The sequence below is a fragment of the Salvelinus alpinus genome, chromosome 10, assembly GCF_045679555.1.
Source record: "Salvelinus alpinus chromosome 10, SLU_Salpinus.1, whole genome shotgun sequence".
NCBI lineage: Eukaryota > Metazoa > Chordata > Actinopteri > Salmoniformes > Salmonidae > Salvelinus > Salvelinus alpinus.
The window spans coordinates 21,716,288-21,738,148 of NC_092095.1; the positions used below are offsets into that span (position 1 = coordinate 21,716,288).

The 21,861-nt window shown below is 43.3% G+C and overlaps 1 protein-coding gene across 6 annotated transcripts in view; it reads right to left on the reverse strand.

Annotated features, from left to right (window-relative positions):
- LOC139531721 (A-type potassium channel modulatory protein DPP6-like) overlaps positions 1-21,861 on the reverse strand; it is a 341,641-nt gene that overhangs the window by 29,501 nt on the left and 290,279 nt on the right. For all 6 annotated transcript variants that reach the window (XM_071328431.1, XM_071328433.1, XM_071328432.1 and 3 more), the window contains 5 exons: positions 9,730-9,824; positions 9,206-9,280; positions 7,731-7,783; positions 7,126-7,207; positions 1,280-1,400 (listed from right to left, as the gene is read on the reverse strand). In XM_071328431.1, coding sequence (XP_071184532.1) covers positions 1,280-1,400; positions 7,126-7,207; positions 7,731-7,783; positions 9,206-9,280; positions 9,730-9,824 — 426 coding nt within the window. The remainder of the gene's footprint in view (positions 1-1,279; positions 1,401-7,125; positions 7,208-7,730; positions 7,784-9,205; positions 9,281-9,729; positions 9,825-21,861) is intronic.

Genomic DNA, 21,861 nt, shown 5'->3' on the forward strand with positions numbered 1-21,861 from the left:
CAACTCCCTCCCATCCCATCAAAAGATTCATCTTCCTTAATAAATGATCAATGTAAATTGCCAGGCCCTCAGCGCTTCATAATTATGTGGCAGGGGTCAGACAGTGATTAAAGTTTCAATGGACTTAGACTAATATTGCTGTTGGAAGAGCTCCACTGCACAGCTTAAAATCTCAGTCAAACTAATCTGGGGGTAGCGGTGTGTCAACACACATACTGTAGAGGCTACATACACACTTTAACAGTTAACAAAGAGGTAGTGTAAAATACGAGAGCATACTTAGTGCAAGCAACCTTGCACTCACACACACAGGACCGTTGCACACAGATGCAGACATGACCGTCGCAATCACGCTCGTGCAGAATTCAGCCTTCATACGGTAACATTTGTAATATTGTTGCCAGTTTACGATTACTCTTGGAACTCAGAATCACATCTAGCAGTGTTCTGGCAGTATGTCAGAGACACCTAGCGAAAGGTTGGCAGGTGCCGCCCCACCCATTGATGAGCACTACACCAGGCCCTAACTAAGAGACAGCCATCCAGGCCCTCACTAACACTCCTCCCTCTCTTTCTCTCTCCGTGTTATTAAAAGCGAGAAGTCTTGGAGCAGAGAGCCAAACACACGGGGAGCGGAATAAATTAATTCATTAGTAAAGTTGAACACAGTGAGGCAGTCTGTTCCTCAGGGGATGAGGTAGAGGCACTGAGGTGGAGTCAGAGCTTGGATCGGTCGAGTCAAAACAAACAGGGAGACATCTGTATCAGAATGGAGAACAGACGGTGAAGATTAATTCTGCTGAATTAATGCTAATTTACCTATGTCGAACAGCCGCAGTGAGAACTCAGGGAAATTGGAGCAAATTGGGTACTTTTCCTGTTTTTAACTACATTTTGGTTGGGTAGCCTAGTAGTTAGAGCGTTGGACTAGTAACCGAAAGGTTGCAAGTTCGAATCCCCGAGCTGACAAGGTACAAATCTGTCGTTCTGCCCCTGAACAGGCAGTTAACCCACTGTTCCTAGGCCGTCATTGAAAATAAGAATTTGTTCTTAACTGACTTGCCTAGTTAAATAAAGGTAGAATTAAAATAAATAGTTTACTGCACCTATGAGTAGCCTTAATACCAGTTCTGTTGTGTTAAAAATTTCAAGACAAGAATCATTTTGACGCAAGTGCCACATTCTTTGGGGACAACAATGCAACGGGACATACGGGCCATTAGACCACCACCAAGAACACCAATAATATTCACATCAGCCAATAAAAGTGTCATCTCACCTTCGTACAGCCAATCGCTGAGCCCATTGAAGATGACTCCCTCCTTGCCGGTGGAGACTAGGCGGATCGATCGGCTCTCCACCGTTGAACGGTAGTAGATGTTATTCTCAAAAATGAAAATCTAAGGGAAGAGGGAGATGAGAGAAAAAATTATGAAAAAACTGAGGTGATCAATATGGAAGGAAGAAAGGATGTGTGTTCTGCATGACTAAACTTGACCTGTAGGTTGATGGAAGGATGCTTTAACCAGATGAGGAATTTGAGCTCAAAAGGTTCTATCGAAATGTTTGATTCTCTCCTATTCACTGCAATACTTGAATCATGAAAGCAAAGGCCAGCTTTTTCAAGCAGAAATTTGCATCCTGTAGCTCTAACTCCAAAAAGTTCTGGGATACTGTAAAGTCCATGGAGAACAAGAGCACCTCCTCCCAGCTGCCCACTGCACTGAGGCTAGGTAACACGGTCACCACCGATAAATCCGTGATAATCGAAAACTTCAACAAGCATTTCTCAATGGCTGGCCATGCCTTTCTCCTGGCGACTCCAACCTTGGCCAACAGCCCCGCCCCCCCCGCTGCTACTCGCCCAAGCCTCCCCAGCTTCTCCTTTACCCAAATCCAGATAGCAGATGTTCTGAAAGAGCTGGAAAACCTGGACCCATACAAATCAGCTGGGCTTGACAATCTGGACCCCCTATTTCTGAAACTGTCCGCCGCCATTGTCGCACCCCCTATTACCAGCCTGTTCAACCTCTCCTTCGTATCATCTGAGATCCCCAAGGATTGGAAAGCTGCCGCGGTCATCCCCCTCTTCAAAGGGGGAGACACCCTGGACCCAAACTGTTACAGACCTATATCCATCCTGCCCTGCCTATCTAAGGTCTTCGAAAGCCAAGTCAACAAACAGATCACTGACCATCTCGAATCCCACCGTACCTTCTCCGCTGTGCAATCCGGTTTCCGAGCCGGTCACGGGTGCACCTCAGCCACGCTCAAGGTACTAAACGATATCCTAACCGGCATCGATAAAAGACAGTACTGTGCAGCCGTCTTCATCGACCTGGCCAAGGCTTTCGACTGTCAATCACCATATTCTTATCGGCAGACTCAGTAGCCTCGGTTTTTCTAATGACTGCCTTGCCTGGTTCACCAACTACTTTGCAGACAGAGTTCAGTGTGTCAAATCGGAGGGCATGTTGTCCGGTCCTCTGGCAGTCTCTATGGGGGTACCACAGGGTTCAATTCTCGGGCCGACTCTTTTCTCTGTATATATCAATGATGTTGCTCTTGCTGCGGGCGATTCCCTGATCCACCTCTACGCAGACGACACCGTTCTGTATACTTCTGGCCCTTCCTTGGACACTGTGCTATCTAACCTCCAAAAGAGTTTCAATGCCATACAACACTACTTCCGTGGCCTCCAACTGCTCTTAAACGCTATGTAAAACCAAATGCATACTTTTCAACCGTTCGCTGCCTGCACCCGCACGCCCGACTAGCATCACCACCCTGGACGGTTCCGACCTAGAATATGTGGACATCTATAAGTACCTAGGTGTCTGGCTAGACTGCAAACTCTCCTTCCAGACTCATATCAAACATCTCCAATCCAAAATCAAATCTAGAGTCGGCTTTCTATTTCGCAACAAAGCCTCCTTCACTCACGCCGCCAAACTTACCCTAGTAAAACTGACTATACTACCGATCCTCGACTTCGGCGATGTCATCTACAAAATAGCTTCCAATACTCTACTCAGCAAACTGGATGCAGTTTATCACAGTGCCATCCGTTTTGTTACTAAAGCACCTTATACGACCCACCACTGCGACCTGTATGCCCTAGTCGGCTGGCCCTCGCTACATGTTCATCGTCAGACCCACTGGCTCCAGGTCATCTACAAGGCTATGCTAGGTAAAGTGCCGCCTTATCTCAGTTCACTGGTCACGATGGCTACACCCACCCGTAGCACGCGCTCCAGCAGGTGTATCTCACTGATCATCCCTAAAGCCAAAACCTCATTTGGACGCCTTTCCTTCCAGTTCTCTGCTGCCTGCGACTGGAACGAATTGCAAAAATCTCTGAAGTTGGAGACTTTTATCTCCCTCAACAACTTTAAACATCTGCTATCCGAGCAGCTAACCGATCGCTGCAGCTGTACATAGTCCATCGGTATATAGCCCACCCAATTTACCTACCTCACCCCCCATACTGCTTTTATTTATTTACTTTTCTGCTCTTTTGCACACCAGTATCTCTACTTGCACATGATCATCTGATGATTTATCACTCCAGTGTTAATCTGCTAAATTGTAATTATTCGATTTATTGCCTACCTCCTCATGCCTTTTGCACACATTGTATATAGATTCTCTTTTTTTCTACCATGTTATTGACTTGTTTATTGTTTACTCCATGTGTAACTCTGTGTTGTTGTCTGTTCACACTGCTATGCTTTATCTTGGCCAGGTCGCAGTTGCAAATGAGAACTTGTTCTCAACTAGCCTACCTGGTTAAATAAAGGTGAAAAAAAAAAAAAAAAAAATGAATATTGTGCAGCAATATTGGCTTGTTTGACAAGCCACAATATAGCAGGCCTTGTTGAATACAATCAAAAACACATATCGCGTGTGTTGGAGTTCCCAGTCACCTGCCAACATGGCAGTCATGTTTACTACCTGCACAATCTAGTAAATAGCCTCAACTTACCCTTCTGCCTTCTCGCTATTGGATTATACTTTCATCATGTCACGGACATAATATTGTCTCCATATTACTGCATGTCTAAGTATTGATTGATAACGCCGGCTCAGGAGAGAGAAAGAGAGAGAAAGGACAGAGAAAGAAGGAGATCAAGAGAGAGAAAGAATGTACTGCATAATGAATCCTTTACCTCACCACATTGAACACCAATATTGTACATCAATACAAGTCCTAATTGCAGATTGATCCTTTACTGGGCTACAGCAATGCCCTCCTCTCTGTCCACTGTTAGTAGTAGCATATTATAGTTCCTCTTCACACATTACAGATTCTCTACCCACAAAAAAAACTTTAAAACCTCTATCTGCCATATCAAATCAATGACGATAAAATATAATGCTCATGTTATTAAAGGCTCTTAACGGGTCGGTTTCAGTTGCAGAGCTCGTAGGGCTTATATTGAAATCAATAGAAGGTAACTAAGGATAGCTCAATAACTTTGGCCTTGAGCTTTCCGTTGGTTCACGTGTAATCTCTGTTACTGACATGGACTGAATCATGCTATGTAAACACAGTCTGAAAGATATTCTCTTTTAAATAAAGAAATACTTAAACAATAGGCCATGATAGGGTATGTTCCCTTTCCTTGCAGCAGTTAAGGCAATGCAATAGCATCACAATGCCCCCCCCCCCCCAATGTTCCTTATGTGGCTAGGTAGGCCAGGGGAACACAGGTGTGTTTGAATTCACCTCTGTGCAGATGGACTGAGGGCCCAGTTTTACAACAGGATCTAGCCCAGGGCAGAGAGTAACACGGTGAGCTTGGCCCACTTCTGAAGGAGGTAGAAACACTGCCCAAGTTACCTCCCATTAGGGCTGGGCGATATGGCCAAAATTTCATATCGCGGTATTTGAAAAAAATTAGACGGTGTGACAGTATTTCATGTTTATGAATAATAAAAGTTCTAAATTTGCTATATGAGTAGTGCGTGACCTTAGGGTGGCAATACATATATTCTAAGTGATTTCAATTGGTCTTTCTCCATTATGATTGTTTTATACTGTTCAATTCAACCAAAAATAATTTTCAACATTTTCATCAATTTCTGCACTCATTTGAGATCATTTCCACACTGCCACGTAGGGCTACACAATATGGGCAAAAAAATTAGGCCTCACTTTTAACCAAATGTTGCAATTGCAATTTGACTTGCAATTTAGAGCAAAACACTTGGGTGAACTGTTGGAATCATTGGAAATAGAATGATTGTTTTAATTCTAGTTAGTATTAGTTAGTAGTTAGTGGGCACTTTGAATACAGTGTTGTTTGACACGACAACAAATTAAAAGGCCAGGGAGGAGTTGTGACAGGGTAGGAACCAAAGTGTTGACAAGTGTTTCCTAGGGGACCCAATAATCTTTAGCTACATTGAATGTTTTCTCTTAGCTACAGAAAGTAGTTAACATATTCATGCTTCGCACTTTCCTCTTTGATTTAGAAGATACTGTTGCACAAACATGCTGATTTAGGTCTACACCATCGCTGGCGTTATCAGGCTGTATAGCTAATTACGTTTGCTCTAAATTTGTACATTTATTAGCTCGCTAGCTAGTGATCAGCGGCTAACAAGATTTAGGCCTAACTAGCTAAGGAAAGATAACCTAGCAGTTTGCAGATGTAAGAAACACAAACTAATAGTGTAACTATAGAACACTTTTGGATTTATATTAAGAAGCAAAGTAAAAACAGCATCATTGTCATCAACATTGTTGCATGTGCTGCATTAACCACAAGCATTTCGCTACACCCGCAATAACAACATTTGATTTGATTTGAGCCTGAACTCAAGTGTCTCGTGGTTGAGGAACAACAAAGGTGCTCCTTGAGTGATGGGGGCAGTGACAGTTCTGTGTGAAAAGCGGCATGGAAAGAGAGAGAGCGGAGAGAGATGACTCAAGTAGCGAAGTAAAGTATAAAAATGAACGTTACACACGGCGTATCCCATTTAACAAACCAAACATTCGTTATAAAAGGTAAAGTGAAATCCCAAACCGGTCCGTGCATCAAATGTGGTATACCGCCCAGCCCTACCTCCCATATACACACACAGAGTCTGGGGAGATGTGTGATCATATTGTGGGCTGGTTGACAACTCTGGAGATTAGCCTCACAAAGAGAGAAAAGTAGGGCGAAGGAGGGGGAGAAAGAGCGAGGGAGACAGGGAGGGAGGGAGAGGAAGGTAGAGAGCAAGCAAAGCTCAGCGTCTCAGTAGGGGATTCAACTCCAATTTAAAGGAAGAGGACCACTTACTGCTAAAGCTGGAGTTATATGAACAGTGTTCATCCACACAGACAGAGCTGCCTGTCCTCTGAACAATGTGTATTTAACCCGATTCTACTACTTTTCGACATGGGACAAGAAAGCTGTGTGTGTTTGTGTGTGTTAAAGAGAGGATCAAGAGGGGAGGGGCTTAAGAAATTAAAGAGAGGATCAAGAGGGGAGGGGCTTGAGAAGTGTGATAACAGATGGGCTGATGTTAGTGTGTGTGTATGTGTATGTGTGTGTGTGTGTGTGTGTGTGTGTGCGGGCGCATAATATACACACATGCGAGAGAGAGAGGAGAGAGGAGCGTTCACATATTATATGAACGCACGTCGGCAGACACCTTCCTCTCCCGCCCATGCATCCTACCGTTGACAACAAGCATCACAGCTCAGAGGGCAAGCATCTGTTGGTGGGAGGGGAGCTCCTTAATATGAAAGCGACTGTTGGAATCAGGGCTGTTTGATGATTAATACTGGGAGAGAGTGTGTGATATCAATCCAGTGACTTCACTAATTAATCCGCTGAGGAGATTACAGGTAATTAATTGCATTGTGCTGGAGGATGTAATCACTCACAGTCTGTCTGCTCCGAGAACCACTAGACTGATGCTTATTAATGTTCTCTCGGTGGCTAGACTGCCTGGTAGCTTGTGATAGTTTAACAGACATACATGGCCATAGGAAAGGTCATTGATACAGTGCATTCCTATTGTACTCTCAGTTTAGAATACATTATAACATGGTTTGCCAAATAGGAGTGACATTGGGGTATGGAGTATGGGTGAGACAGAGAGGGTGCTGCTGGGAGTTGTAGTTTTTACCAGCTGCTGGCCCGTGGGTCCCCAGCCTGCGTACTGCAGTTGGGCGTTCCGCACCTCTGGAGGGTTCAGGTTCCATGTCTCCCTGCAGCACAGAGGAGAGACCACATTCAGACTACACACACCCACACTACATACTTTTTTATTTAACCTTTATTTAACAACACACACCTTTAACTGCCCCTCATTAAATGACTGAGCACCTTCTTTAAAAATAACATCTTACTTAGTGGATCCTCAAACCACAGCATTATAAAAAAAACTCCAGTGAACCACACCAGCAGCCTGCTCTGCTCCTGCCCAGATATACCAGTGTCGTACAGATTAGCACAAGAGGTTTACGAGCACCTATAAATACTGGTGCTTTATATATCGCTGCCACTTTCTGTTCATTTAGAAAAGTGCTGTGTGCTGCAGGACAGAAAATTAGAGGTGTCACAGGCAGGCCCTTTGTCTTAGTCTGGAGGTGAGGATGGACGAGGTCATCAAGTCCCCTGGCCTGCAGTTCTCCTCGTTTTCACTGGGTGGCAGCTCAGAGACTTGACTGACTGGGCCGAAGAGAGGAGAGGAGAGTGGAGGGGAAGCATTGGTTGGTTTCAGCTACTTACGGAGTCTCCAGGCTGCAGATGATGTAGAAGGCAGTGAACGAGTGCTGGTACACCTAGAAGAAAAATGATTGAAGACTATCATGAGGTACTTGGCCATTGAACCATGTTTTAGTAGCTAACTATCATCAGAATGTATATGCATTTGGTTGGGAGGTAATATTGTATTCTACAAAGTCATTCTGTATTTGCTCAAATGTAATATTCCTTGTCAATGAGTCACTAAGTCCAGGGCACAAATGCAGTGTTCATAATATAATATATGCCATTTAGCAGACCCTTTTATCCAAAGAGACTTATAGTCAGTCATACATGCATACATTCTTCGTATGGTTGGCCCCAGTGGGAATCATGTCTGCACTGCATTCTACTAGCAGGCCCTGGACTGAGAGATGACATGTAGTATGCTTCTTAATGTAGCAGGAGATAAGTATGGACCACTTGTTACAGTAGTCCGTCTGAATACCCCCCTCAGAGTTGGGGGAGAGAAAGAGAGGGATTGACAAGCGAGAAAGAGAGAGATAGAGAAAGAGATCGAGAAAGAGAGGGGGGGGCTTCTATGAAGGGCAAGCAGCAGCATGACATATGGAGAGAGTGCAATGACAGCCGGGGGACGGAGCTGTCATCTACCAGGGCTATGGAGGGATGATTAAAATAACAAATGCACTGTCTAACACACACACACACACACACACACACACACACACACACACACACACACACACACACACACACACACACACACACACACACACACACACACACACACACACACACACACACACTTGAATTAGTGCCTCCCTGCTGTGCCATTACACGTTCCCAGTCTTGCACCTTTGGGAACAGTTCACTGTTCCTGATACCACACTGTTCCTGATATATATGGCAAGGTTAACCCAGGTCTACACCTTTTCCTCCCTACTCTAACAGTGTCTACTCTCTCTCTGTGTCTTTCTGAGCCAATGGGATTCTATTCCCTGACATACTGATTCTTTTTCAGACTCTGTGTCCTGGATCTCACATTGCAGTAATCTTCCAGCTGAGTTAGATACCTGAGCCATTACATAATGCAGTAACCGCTGTAGCAGAAAAACCTCCCATCCCTCTCTTTATCCTTTCCTCCCCTCCCTCTCTCACACTCTTGCTACCCCAAATATCTCTACTCTCAGCCTTGCCCCATTCCCTCCATTTGTTTTCCCATTCCCTCCCTTTGTTTTCCCATTCCTTCCTCATCCCCCTTTCTCAGCTGTGTTATGGTGTTTGTTTGTGTTTTGGCCCCTCTCTGAAGAGCTCAGTTCCACTCAGCTGTTTTCTCTCTATAGTGGCTGAGAGGTAGCGGGGTGCGACAGGCCTCTATCCGGACGCCATGATTACTTTTCTCCCCCACCGCCTCGCCACGTTTCCCCTCAGAGCCCGCTGAAGTATGTGCCTGTCATTCTGCTAATTCAAAAAACAAGCAAACAAATGAAGGAGCTCACTCGTGCCATGTTGTAGGCGAGCAGCACATGCTTCATGTCAGGAGACACTTCATACTTGCTGGCTTTGTACATTTCCTGAAAAGCAGAGAGAGAGAAAACACAAAAGATGAGACCTTTAACCATGCGTAGTGTTTTTTCATTAAGGCGATCCTTAAATGACTGCATTTGACGGATTGCTCGGCGCGGACTTGGTCGGCAGACACATTAATCTTGTCGCGGCTCTTTTTGATTTCGGAGGGACGAACATACTGTGCGTTGTCACCTCGGCCGTTTCAATACTGACGTTGCATTTTCGTCAAAAACATTTGATGCGTAGCGAACCCAAATGATAACGAGCCAGATCAAACGATGTGCTAATGATGTATCGTTTCAGTAGGCTTCACAATAAGAGCTTTGGGTGCTTTGATATGCTGACGCAAAAAGAAAAGTTTGAATTCAATTCATGCAAAAACCACAGTCTGTTCTTTGGCCTATAGGGATGCATGCATCTATTGTGTAAATATGAGAAAGTTGGAGAGACTCACAAACTTTTTGTTGTGCACCAATACCGTCCTCTCGTATGTCTCCATGTTGAACCTGACAACATCCCCCTCACGTGTGCGATAGAGTAGCTCATTACCTGTACAACAGAGGGAGAGCAAAGAAACAGAGCAAGAAAGATTATTTCACAAATGCTAGATCAAGCTTTTCATAATGCCTGATAATAGTCCTATGTGCAATATCCTTGCGATCGTACGTAAGGTGGACACTTGCAAATATAAAATATCAGAGACAAAGTGTTTGGATTCAGAGTGATTCTGGGATTCTCTACATTGATGTTAGAAGTGGGATTCTCTACATTGATGTTAGAAGTGGGATTCTCTACATTGATGTCAGAAGTGGGATTCTCTACATTGATGTCAGAAGTGGGATTCTCTACATTGATGTCAGAAGTGGGATTCTCTACATTGATGTCAGAAGTGGGATTCTCTACATTGATGTTAGAAGTGGGATTCTCTACATTGATGTCAGAAGTGGGATTCTCTACATTGATGTCAGAAGTGGGATTCTCTACATTGATGTTAGAAGTGGGATTCTCTACATTGATGTCAGAAGTGGGATTCTCTACATTGATGTCAGAAGTGGGATTCTCTACATTGATGTCAGAAGTGGGATTCTCTACATTGATGTCAGAAGTGGGATTCTCTACATTGATGTCAGAAGTGGGATTCTCTACATTGATGTTAGAAGTGGGATTCTCTACATTGATGTCAGAAGTGGGATTCTCTACATTGATGTCAGAAGTGGGATTCTCTACATTGATGTCAGAAGTGGGATTCTCTACATTGATGTCAGAAGTGGGATTCTCTACATTGATGTCAGAAGTGGGATTCTCTACATTGATGTCAGAAGTGGGATTCTCTACATTGATGTCAGAAGTGCGATTCTTTACATTGATGTTAGAAGTGGGATTTGCAGTGGGAGCAGTGGCGATCCGTCATTCAGGGCATTTGTGCTTGTCTGTTTTGCATGTTATTTTGGAATTAATACGTGTCACATATCAGTTTGCATACAATGTATGAATAATATATATAATTGTTTTCTTGAGTAAGGCAGCTCCAAAAGGCAGGTGTTTCAGCCTAACTCAGTGCTTTCTGTGCTGGTAGGGCAAGCCAGCAGAAAATATGGAGCTTTGTGCCGTGATTGGCTCAGTGTTCTGTCACTCATGGAGACTTTACGTCACTGCCAAGTGTAAGAGGAGACATTGAAAATTCTAGCCCTTCGGCTGTTGCCATAGAAGTGCCCATCCAAGAAGGTTCAAGGTCATTGGCTACAGATAAGATGACGTCAAATCACGTTATATGTACAGAGGCCTGGACTGATCATGTCAACATCATTCTTCCACAATCTTAGCTAGCAGTCATCATCATGAATCAAGTCGACAATCTACTGGCAAATAATTTTTAATCCTTGTCATATGAAGAGAAAAAATGAAGAGAAATTATAGATAAAACGTATCTGTGCTCATCGGCCATTGGACACAAACATTATACAACAAGTTGGAAATCGCAAATTCAACGAGTGGCTTGGAAGGAATCAGGGACAGTGGCTGTGTTCCCAAATCTGGGATTAAGGGTATCTTTTCCAAGTTTAAAATGATAAACATTCAAGTATGATTTGTGTCACGCTCAAAACAACTGTTAACCTGGAGGACCGCCACGCCACCTTCCTATTCATGTGAGCCGAGCACAACAACGCGAGTACAAAAATATATTGTATGCTGCTTCATAAATGATGTAATTTGCCAGGGAGATATGTATACTGTAGCTAAGAAAGTAATACTACGTGTATGTTGTGTAGTAAGATGTTAGTAGTCTATGTATAATCACACTGATAATTTGGTCTATTTACCCCTATTCATTTCACCTACTGTTCTGACTGTTCTACTGTAGCCTATAACCTGTTTTAGAGAAAGGTAATCATTGAATATTGTAAGAGCTTTCATTGTCTGCTTATATACCCCCTTTATTTATCCTACGGTTCTAACTTGGTGTACAGGGAGAGCCCGGTAAGAACGGCCCATGTTCTGAATTCTGTCACTGTACATTTCAAAAGTGCTAAACAAATAGTTATATTGACTACGTCTGTCCTAGATTCTATACCAAACTCTCGAACAGGCTTCCAAGATGCCTTGAGTCGCAAAGGCCCGCTCCAGAGAGAGTAGAACATTGCAATAGAGAGATAAAAGTTGTTCTTATCTTCACAATGACTTTGCCCTTTATCGGACAAGGACGATTTAAGCCCATTTCTGAATGTTGTTTCAGTCAAGCGCCATGAGAGCTGAGAATATGGTTCTGGTTGAGTGTTAATTGGGGACAGATTGTTATTGGGAGCATCATTATCTGCTAGAATAACTAATTGTCCATAAGAGGTGACAAAATTACCATCATAATGACATTCATTCAAAAAAGTTTGTGTGAAAGAGTGACAATTCTGGGTTTTTAGAATTCACCGGCCAAATGCTGAGCGCTATGCTATCGATAGCACTTCCCTTCACTTCAATATTCACAGCCGTATCAAGATGAAAGATGAAAAACTACCGCATTACTGTGGATCATTTTGCAATAGTAATGAACAACACTCAGGACGTTACATGCTCAATTGCTTCTCTCTGCACTTTAATATATTCCTATGACCTTGTTTAGCACACATATAAATGATCCTCTTTGCATTTTGAATGTATTCGTTTGATGTTCATTGTTCCAGTTAAAAGTGACCTTCTGTGTTCAGCGATTGGCTGTGTACTCTACACCTGACCTGTCCCCTCCCCAGGTTTATAGACAGGAGTCTCATCTTGCTCACTCCTCCGCTGGAGTTGTCATCGCTCCTGTCTCTGTCTTCTCTGTTTGGTCCCTCTTCTGTAATCACTCATTCCCTCTAGGACAGTTTGGGTCTGTCCTCATGTCCTATACAGTCTTTGCTATTCCACCTCCTGTAGTCTACCATTCAGACTCTGTCCTGAATATCTACCTCTTTTGCCTCACTCCATACCTACTTTACTTTTTCTATCCTTTGTATCAGCACATTTACATCATATCAATGTAAAGCACTTAAGAGCATCTAGGAAAGCATTCTATAAATCCAATCCAATCCTCTTGTATGCTATTACTTTTCCCTATTTTGCATCCATGTAAAGCTAAACCTAAGGTAAGCTATCCTCTTTCCAACTCTTCTCCTCCTATCCTCTTTCCATCTCTTCTCCTCCTATCCTCTTTCCATCTCTTCTCCTCCTATATCCTCTTTCCAACTCTTCTCCTACTATCCTCTTTCCAACTCTTCTCCTACTATCCTCTTTCCAACTCTTCTCCTCCTATCCTCTTTCCATCTCTTCTCCTCCTATCCTCTTTCCAACTCTTCTCCTACTATCCTCTTTCCATCTCTTCTCCTCCTATCCTCTTTCCATCTCTTATCCTCCGTCCTATCCTCTTTCCATCTCTTCTCCTCCCTCCTATCCTCTTTCCAAATCTTTTCATCTCGTCTCCTCCCTCCTATCCTCTTCCATCTATTTTCCCCCTATCCTCTTTCCATCTCTTCTCCCTCCTATCATCTTTCCATCTCTTCTCCTCCTATCATCTTTCCATCTCTTCTCCTCCTATCATCTTTCCATCTCTTCTCCTCCCGGTTTTGATCTGTTCTCACCTAATTTCAGCCTAAACAAACACTTGGCTGCCCATATTTTTCAACCATCTGTCCGCCTGTCTTTTTCCCTCCCTCATAGTCCAATCTTTATTCCGTCTCAATGCTGCATTTTTTTCATTTGTCCACCCTTCCAGTCACCTGAGATCACTTCATCTTCTCCTTCCGACCATGCAGTGCCTTTATGGCATTTACTGTCCACCCCAACAGTCCATCATTTCCACCTTCACCATCCACCACTCCCCCTCTCTCGCTATACAGACCCAAACATCCCCTGTTGTCTTTCTTGTCATTTCAAAGACCCCAGGGCTTTCTCTCTTTCACTGACCCCTGCCATCTATCCATCCCTCTTTCACACCACCAAGGGCATTCTTAGTCTTGCTCTCTGTCGCTCTACTGAACTCCATCTTGTCCTCCTTCTCCCTCCTCACCTCTCCATCAGGGCTCCCTTCACTGGCTCTGCATTAGCCTAGGGTGCTCGCTTCCCCTTCTGAGGGAGAAGGAGGACCTTCTCCCTCCTCACCTCTCCATCAGGGCTCCCTTCACTGGCTCTGCGTTAGCCTAGGGTGCTCTCTTCCCCTTCTGATCCTCACCTCTACTCCTGCACCATGTCTTATTCATTCAGCCTCCTGCTCTGGGCAACATCCCTCCCTCACTACAGATCACAGGAAGACAGGTGTGTGTGTTTGTGCGTGACTGTGTGCATGCATGCGTGTGTGAGAGAGATTTAATGTTTAGAGTGCAATAGATGTTCCCCTTTCCAACAACACTTCAAAGACCATTTACCTTATGAATATTCACACTTAACCTTTTATGCATACTATGATCTTGTACTACCACTCTTCCATAATCTCTTCTGAACCCTGCAGACTGTATGCTTCATACCACTGTGTGCTTAATTGACGCTTCAGGCTAGTCGTTTTTCCCTTTCTAACTGTAGATGACAGCTTCATTAGAATGAGATAATAATATGCACATCCACAGTCAGCGCTACTGTGGCCACCAGGCTAGCTTTCAATGAACTGAAGAAAAGCTTTAGGCTACTTTCCAATCCAAGGATTATTACTGAAACATATTTATTATGTGTTTGCAATGCTTTTCTCAGTAAGGGATAAAACACCAAGGACAAATCTAAAATATAACTATTTACTTAAATGATACCTTCTCCTCAAGCTCATTCTTTTATTTTTGTTCTGTACTCCAAGTTCAATTTCCTTAAAAACAAACAAATTCAAGCTTTGCACTTGCTGCAATCGCATAGTAAATCTGTCCAAAAAGTGTTTTGATGCCAAATGATTCAGAAATACTAAGTTCCCAGGCCTGTTGGATATCGTAGTCACCCCCTCAACCAGCCATGTTAAGGACTATTCTCTCCTTCTGCTTCCATTTCTCCCTCTCTCTCCTTGTCCCATTCCCTCCATTCTTTTTCAGGGAGCTGCATCAGCCCATTCAGTCTGTTCAGGCTGTTCTGACAATGAGCGAGAGTGTTCCACTTCCTCTCAATCTTTCATCTGTAAGTCCTGAGTTCTGGTACTATGCCGCATTATAGTACCGCTGAGTGCCAGCAATGAACACACCAAGAATACTCATACATTTATCCAAATACTGAACAAAAATATAAACACAACATGCAACAATTTCAAAGATTTTGCTGAGTTACAGTTTATATAAGGAAATCAGTCAATTGAAATCAATTCATTAGACCATAATCTATGGATTTCACATCACTTGTAATACAGATATGCATCTGTGGGTCACAGATACCTTTAAAAAAAAAAGTAGGGGTGTGGATCAGAAAACCAGTCAGCATCTGGTGTGACCACCATTTGCCTCATGCAGCACGACACATCTCCTTCGCTTAGAGTTGATCAGGCTGTTGATTTTGGCCAGTGGAATGTTGTCCCACTCCTTTTCAATGGCTGTGCGGAGTTGCTGAATATTGGCGGGAACTGGAACACGCTGTTAAATACACGTCAATCCAGAGCATCCAAAACATGCTCAATGGGTGAAATGTCTTGTGTGTATACATGCAATGGAAGAACTGGGACATTTTCAGCTTCCAGGAATTGTGAACAGATCCTTGCGACATGGGGCCGCACATTATCGTGCTGAAACATGAGGTGATGGCGGTGGATGAATGGCATAACAATGGGCCTCAGGAGCTTGTCACGGTATCTCTGTACATTCAAATTGCCATCCATGAAATGCAATTGTGAAATGCAAACCCCCCCCCCCCCCCCCCCCCCGACGTGCTGCGCAACGACACCGGCCTCCAGGACAATCACAGGAACGCAGTGCGGGTCGATCAGGACCCGATGCAGCTGACGAAGTTGCGTCGTCGTCGGATGGGCCAGTTGGCGAAGTTGCGGCGGCGCCGGACGGACCAGTTGTGGCTGCTGAAGTTGCGTCGTCGGACGACCCAGTTGTAGCTGTCGAAGTTGCAGCGGCGCCGGACGGACCAGTCGCAGCTTCGTTGAATGGGCCATTCCCGTTGTCTCCCTCAATGGTCGATTATTCTGTCACGTTGGTATAAATGATTCGGGAGACAGACGCAGGAATGCGTAATAGTTTTTTTTATTAAGCCCAAATTACGGCGTGCCGTGTAAGGGCACGGGGACGAAGACCAAACAAACACGTAACAAAAACACAGGGTTGAAACCCAATCAAAAGAGCAAGGAGTACCTCAAATAAATAATACACGCACGCACAATGATTAACACACGGGACGAGACCCATAATCATCTGTGCAATCCACAAGAGCACAAAAGCCCAAAACACACAGCACAGGTACTCACACGCATCAACGGACATTGTAACAATAATTGACAAGACCATGGAAACCAAAGGGCACATATATACAAATACTAATCAGTAGGACTAGGGAACATGTGTGCGTGATGAAAGTTCCGGAGGGATCCGTGACAGAATCCCTGAGCTGACGAGGTAAAAATATGTAATTCTGCCCCTGAACAAGGCAGTTAACCCACTGTTCCTAGGCCGTCATTGTAAATAAGAATTTGTTCTTTACTGACTTGCCTAGTTAAAAACTACTTGCCTAGTTGACTTGCCTAGTTGTTTATTATTAAATACACGTGGTTTGCGGTTGTGAGGCCAGCTGAACGTACTGCCAAATTCTCTAAAATAACGTTGGAGGTGGCTTATGGTAGAAAAATGAACATTCAATTCTCTGGCAACAGCTCTGGTAGACATTCCTGCAGTCAGAATGCCAATTGCATGCTTCCTCAAAACTTGAGACATCTGTGGCGTTGTGTTGTGTGACAAAACTGCACATTTTAGAGTGGCCTTTTATTGTCCCCAGCAGAAGGGGCACCTGTGTAATGATCATGCTGTTTAATTAGCTTCTCCATATGCCATGCACATGAAATATGTATGGGATCTTTTATTTCAGCTCATGAAACATGGGACCAACACTTTACATGTTGCGTTTATATTTTTGTTCAGTGTATAACCCGATAATTGACTACAGAGAGATATCTTTCTTCCATACAGCTTCTCAGCGGGCAAAGCTGGTTGAAATTACAACCAGCTTTACAACCTGAACATCATTAAATGACAGGTGAGTTGAGGTTACAATGTAAAGCTAGGTGTGAAATATATTTTATTTTCTTGTTCCGGGTCATTTGTCCTCCTGAAGGCTGAGCGGATGATGGTTAGACTGATAAAAAACGATACAAGCCCAGACCTGGCGCCAGGATAAAGTGATTAAGGGGGAAGTTGAAATCGGCAAGAGGGCAAAGATGTCTGGGAGAAAGTTAAGCAGCAGGTCTCTGGTCTTATGCATCATGTCATTAAAAAATATATTTTTTTATCCTTTATTTTATCAGGGAGTCATACTGAGACCAAGGTCTTTTTTACAGATGAAATACAGAAACATTACAGAAATACACACATCAAAATATAAATACAAAATACAAGCAGAAAGAAAGAAAAACATGGCGATAAAAAAACTAACACATTCATCAGCAATAAGGTCCTCAATCAGCTTTCTGAATTGCCCTAGAGGCACCAAAACATTTAAGAAGATTTTGACGATAGTTCCACAAACACGGTGCAAAAAAACTAAAAGCTGATTTACCTAACTCTTTTATTTCAGCTCATGAAACATGGGACCAACACTTCACATGTTGCGTTTATATTTTTGTTCAGTATCGATTTTTCTCTCTCACCCATCTAACGATAACTAACAAACTTCCGTACTTGACAGTGTTTCATACACGTGACCGTATTTTAGCGGCCACAAAAATGTATACTTCCAGGTCAAGTGTAATATGAATACCTTTGTAAAGCACAATTTTTCTGTTTTCCAGCGAAATCAATGACGTGACCTTCATGCTACCCGTCTCTGCATGATTGAAGAAGGCAATGGAGCTCCGCCTGGTCATTTTAAAACTTGCGAGGGGGAAGCGAAGGCTACTGAGTAATAGTGAAAGGGGGAGATATGTTGTGTAGGGAAACTGATTTTTTCACCTGATTTGTCCAACTTATCACCTCTAAAATGTTTATAAAACACTATAAAGAGTTTATATAACGTGTCATTATATACCTAAAAAGGCGATTTTTTTTTATTAAACAAATTTGAATAGGGTTTTTAGGTCGGGGCTAAAGTTAACTTCACAAGTAAATTGCGGCTGTTGCGACTTTTGAGAGTCATGATGGCTTGCAGTGATAACACGAAAAATGAATGCATTCAGTTGTACAATTGACGAGATATCCCCTTTCCCTGTCCCTTTCACTTGTTTTTAATCTGCAAGAGAGGCGCTACCCCTGGTGGAAAGACGCTGTACGGCACACAATGTGTTGCATAATGCGTGACGTACGATACGTCGTGATATGTCACAATGTATCGTACAGCGTCAGAGGGGTCAGTTTTTGCAACTTTTCTCGAATACTATTGGTCCAATACCATGTCAATCAACGCCCTGGATTTTGATGCCAACACAGTCGCTACAGTCCCATTAGTTTTCATCGCAGCCTCGTTTGAATGCCGCGGTACGCAAAATCTGTATGGAACAGTGTTAGCTACCGTTACAAACGATATCACATAATGACAAAGTGAAAACATGGTTTTAGACATTTTTGCTAATTTATTTTAAAAGACATACAGAAATATCTAATTTACATAAGTATTCACACCCCCGAGTCAATACTTTGTAGAAGCACCTTCGGCAGCGATTACAGCTGTGAGTCTTTCTGTGTAAGTCCCTAAGAGCTTTCCACACCTGGATTGTGCAACATTTGCCCATTATTCTTTTCTATTCTGTCAAATTGGTTGTTGATCATTGCTAGACAACCATTTTCAGGTCTTGCCATAGATTTTCAAGTACATTTAAGTCAAAACTGTAACTCAGCCAGTCTTCTTGGTAAGCAACTCCAGTGTAGATTTGGCCTTGTGTTTTAAGTTATTGTCCTGCAGAAAGGTGAATTAATCTCCCATTGTCTGGTAGAAAGCAGACTGAACTAGGTTTTCCTTTAGGATTTTGCCTGTGCTTAGCTCCATTCCGTTTCTTTTTTATCCTGAAAAACTCCCCAGTCCTTAACTATTACAAGAATACCCATAACATGATGCAGTCATCACTATGATTGAAAATATGGAGAGTGGTACTCAGCAATGTGTTGTATTGGATTTGCACCAAACATACGTAACACTTCAGGACAAAAAGTGAATTGCTTTGCCACATTTTTGCCAATATTACTTTAGTGCCTTGTTGCAAACAGGATGCATGATTTGGATTTTTTTTAGTCTGTGCAGGCTTCTTTTCACTCTGTTAATTAGATTAGTTTTGTGGAGTAACTACAACGTTGTTGATCCATCCTCAGTTTTCTCCTATCATCACAGCCATTAAACTCTGCAACTGTTTAAAAGTCCCCATTGGCATCATGGTGAGCGGTTTCCTTCCTCTTCGGCAACTGAGTTAGGAAGGACGTCTGTATCTTTTTAGTGACTAGGTGTATTGATACACCATCCAAAGTGTAATTAATAACTTCCCCATGATCAAAGGGATATTCTGTAAAGTCCATGGAGAATAAGAGCACCTCCTCCCAGCTGCCCACTGCTCTGAGGCTAGGAAACACTGTCACCACCGATAAATCCATGATAATCGAGAATTTCAAGAAGCATTTCTCTACGGCTGGCTGTGCTTTCCTCCTGGCTACCCCAACCCTGGCCATCAGCTCCGCACCCCCCCCCGCAGCGACTTGCCCAAGCCTCCCCAGCTTCTCCTTCACCCAAACCAGATAGCAGATATTCTGAAAGAGCTGCAAAACCTGGACCCGTACAAATCAGCTGGGCTAGACAATCTGGACCATCTCTTTCTAAAATTATCCGCCGCCATTGTTGCAACCCCTAATACTAGTCTGTTCAACCTCTCTTTTGTATCGTCCGAGATTCCTAAAGATTGGAAAGCTGCTGCGGTCATCCCCCTCTTCAAAGGGGGTGACACTCTAGACTCAAACTGTTACAGACCTATATCCATCCTGCCCTGCCTTTCCAAAGTCTTCGAAAGCCAAGTTAACAAACAAATCACTGACCATTTCGAATCACGGGTGCACCTCAGCCACACTCAAGGTACTAAACGATATCATAACCGCCATCGATAAAAAACAGTACTGTGCAGCCGTCTTCATCGACCTGGCCAAGGCTTTCAACTCTGTCAATAACCGTATTCTTATTAGCAGACTCAACAGCCTTGGTTTCTCAAATGACTGTCACGCCTGGTTCACCAACTACTTCTCAGATAGAGTTCAGTGTGTCAAATCAGAGGGCCTGTTGTCTGGACCTCTGGCAGTCTCTATGGGGGTACCACAGAGTTCAATTGTCAGGCCAGCTCTTTTCTCTGTATATATCAATTATGCCACTCTTGCTGCGGGTGATTCCTTGATCCACCTCTATGCAGACGCTTCTTTGGACACTCTGTTAACAAAACTCCAATCGAGCTTCAATGCCATACAACACTCCTTCCATGGCCTCCAACTGCTCTTAAACGCTAGTAAAACTAAATGCATGCTCTTCAACCGATCGCTGCCCGCACCTGCCCGCCCGACTAGCATCACTACTCTGGACGGTTCTGACTTAGAATATGTGGACAACTACAAATACCTAGGTGTCTGGCTAGACTGTAAACTCTCCTTCCAGACTCACATTACGCATCTCCAATCCAAAATTAAATCTAGAATTGGCATCCTATTTCGCAACAAAGCCTCCTTCACTCACGCTGCCAAACATACCCTTGTAAAACTGACTATCCTACCAATCCTCGACTTCGGCGATGTCATTTACAAAATAGCCTCCAACACTTTACTCAGCAAACTGGATGCAGTCTATCACAGTGCCATCCGTTTTGTCACCAAAGCGCCATATACCACCCACCACTGCGACCTGTATGCTCTCGTTGGCTGGCTCTTGCTACATATTCGTCGCCATACCCACTGACTCCAGGTCATCTATAAGTCTTTGCTAGGTTAAGCTCAGCCTTATCTCAGCTCACTGGTCACCATAACAACACCCACCCGTAGCAGGCGCTCCAGCAGGTATATCTCACTGGTCATCCCCAAAGCCAACACCTGCTTTGGCCTCCTTTCCTTCCAGTTCTCTGCTGCCAATGACTGGAACGAATTGCAAAAATCGCTGAAGTTGGAGACTTATATCTCCGTCACTAACTTTAAGCATCAGCTATCTGAGCAGCTCACCGATCGGTGCAGCTGTACACAGCCCGTCTGTAAATAGCCCATCCAACTACCCACCTCACCCCCATATTGTTTTTATTTACTTTTTTTGCTCTTTTGCACACCAGTATTTCTACTTGCACATCATCACCTGCACATCTATCACTCCAGTGTTAATTTGCTAAATTGTAATTACTTCGCTACTATGGCCTATTTATTGCTTTACCTCCTTACTCCATTTGCACACACTGTATATAGATTTTTCTATTGTTATTGACTGTACTTTTGTTTATACCATGTGTAACTCTGTGTTGTTTTTTGTCGCACTACTTTGCTTTATCTTGGCCAGGTCGCAGTTGTAAATGAGAACTTGTTCTCAACTGGCCTACCTGGTTAAATAAAGGTGAAATAAAATTTTACAAATATTCAATGTCTTCTCTTTTTAACCTATCTACCATGAAGTGCCATTCTTTGCGAGTCATTGGAAAACCTCCCTGGTCTTTGTGGTTGAATCTGTGTTTGAAATGTACTGCACCTCTGAGGTACCTTACAGATAATTGTATGTGTGGGGTACAGAGATGAGGTAGTCAATAAAAAATCATGTTAAACACTATTATTCCAAACAGAGTGAGTTCATGCAACTTATGGGACTTGTTAAGCAAAAACATTTTATGTGAATTTTTACTCTTGAACGTATTTAGGCTTTCCATAACAAAGGAGTTGAATACTTATTGACTCAAGACATTTCAGCTTTCAACTTTCATTTATTTATTTTTTATAAATACAAATTGTAACAC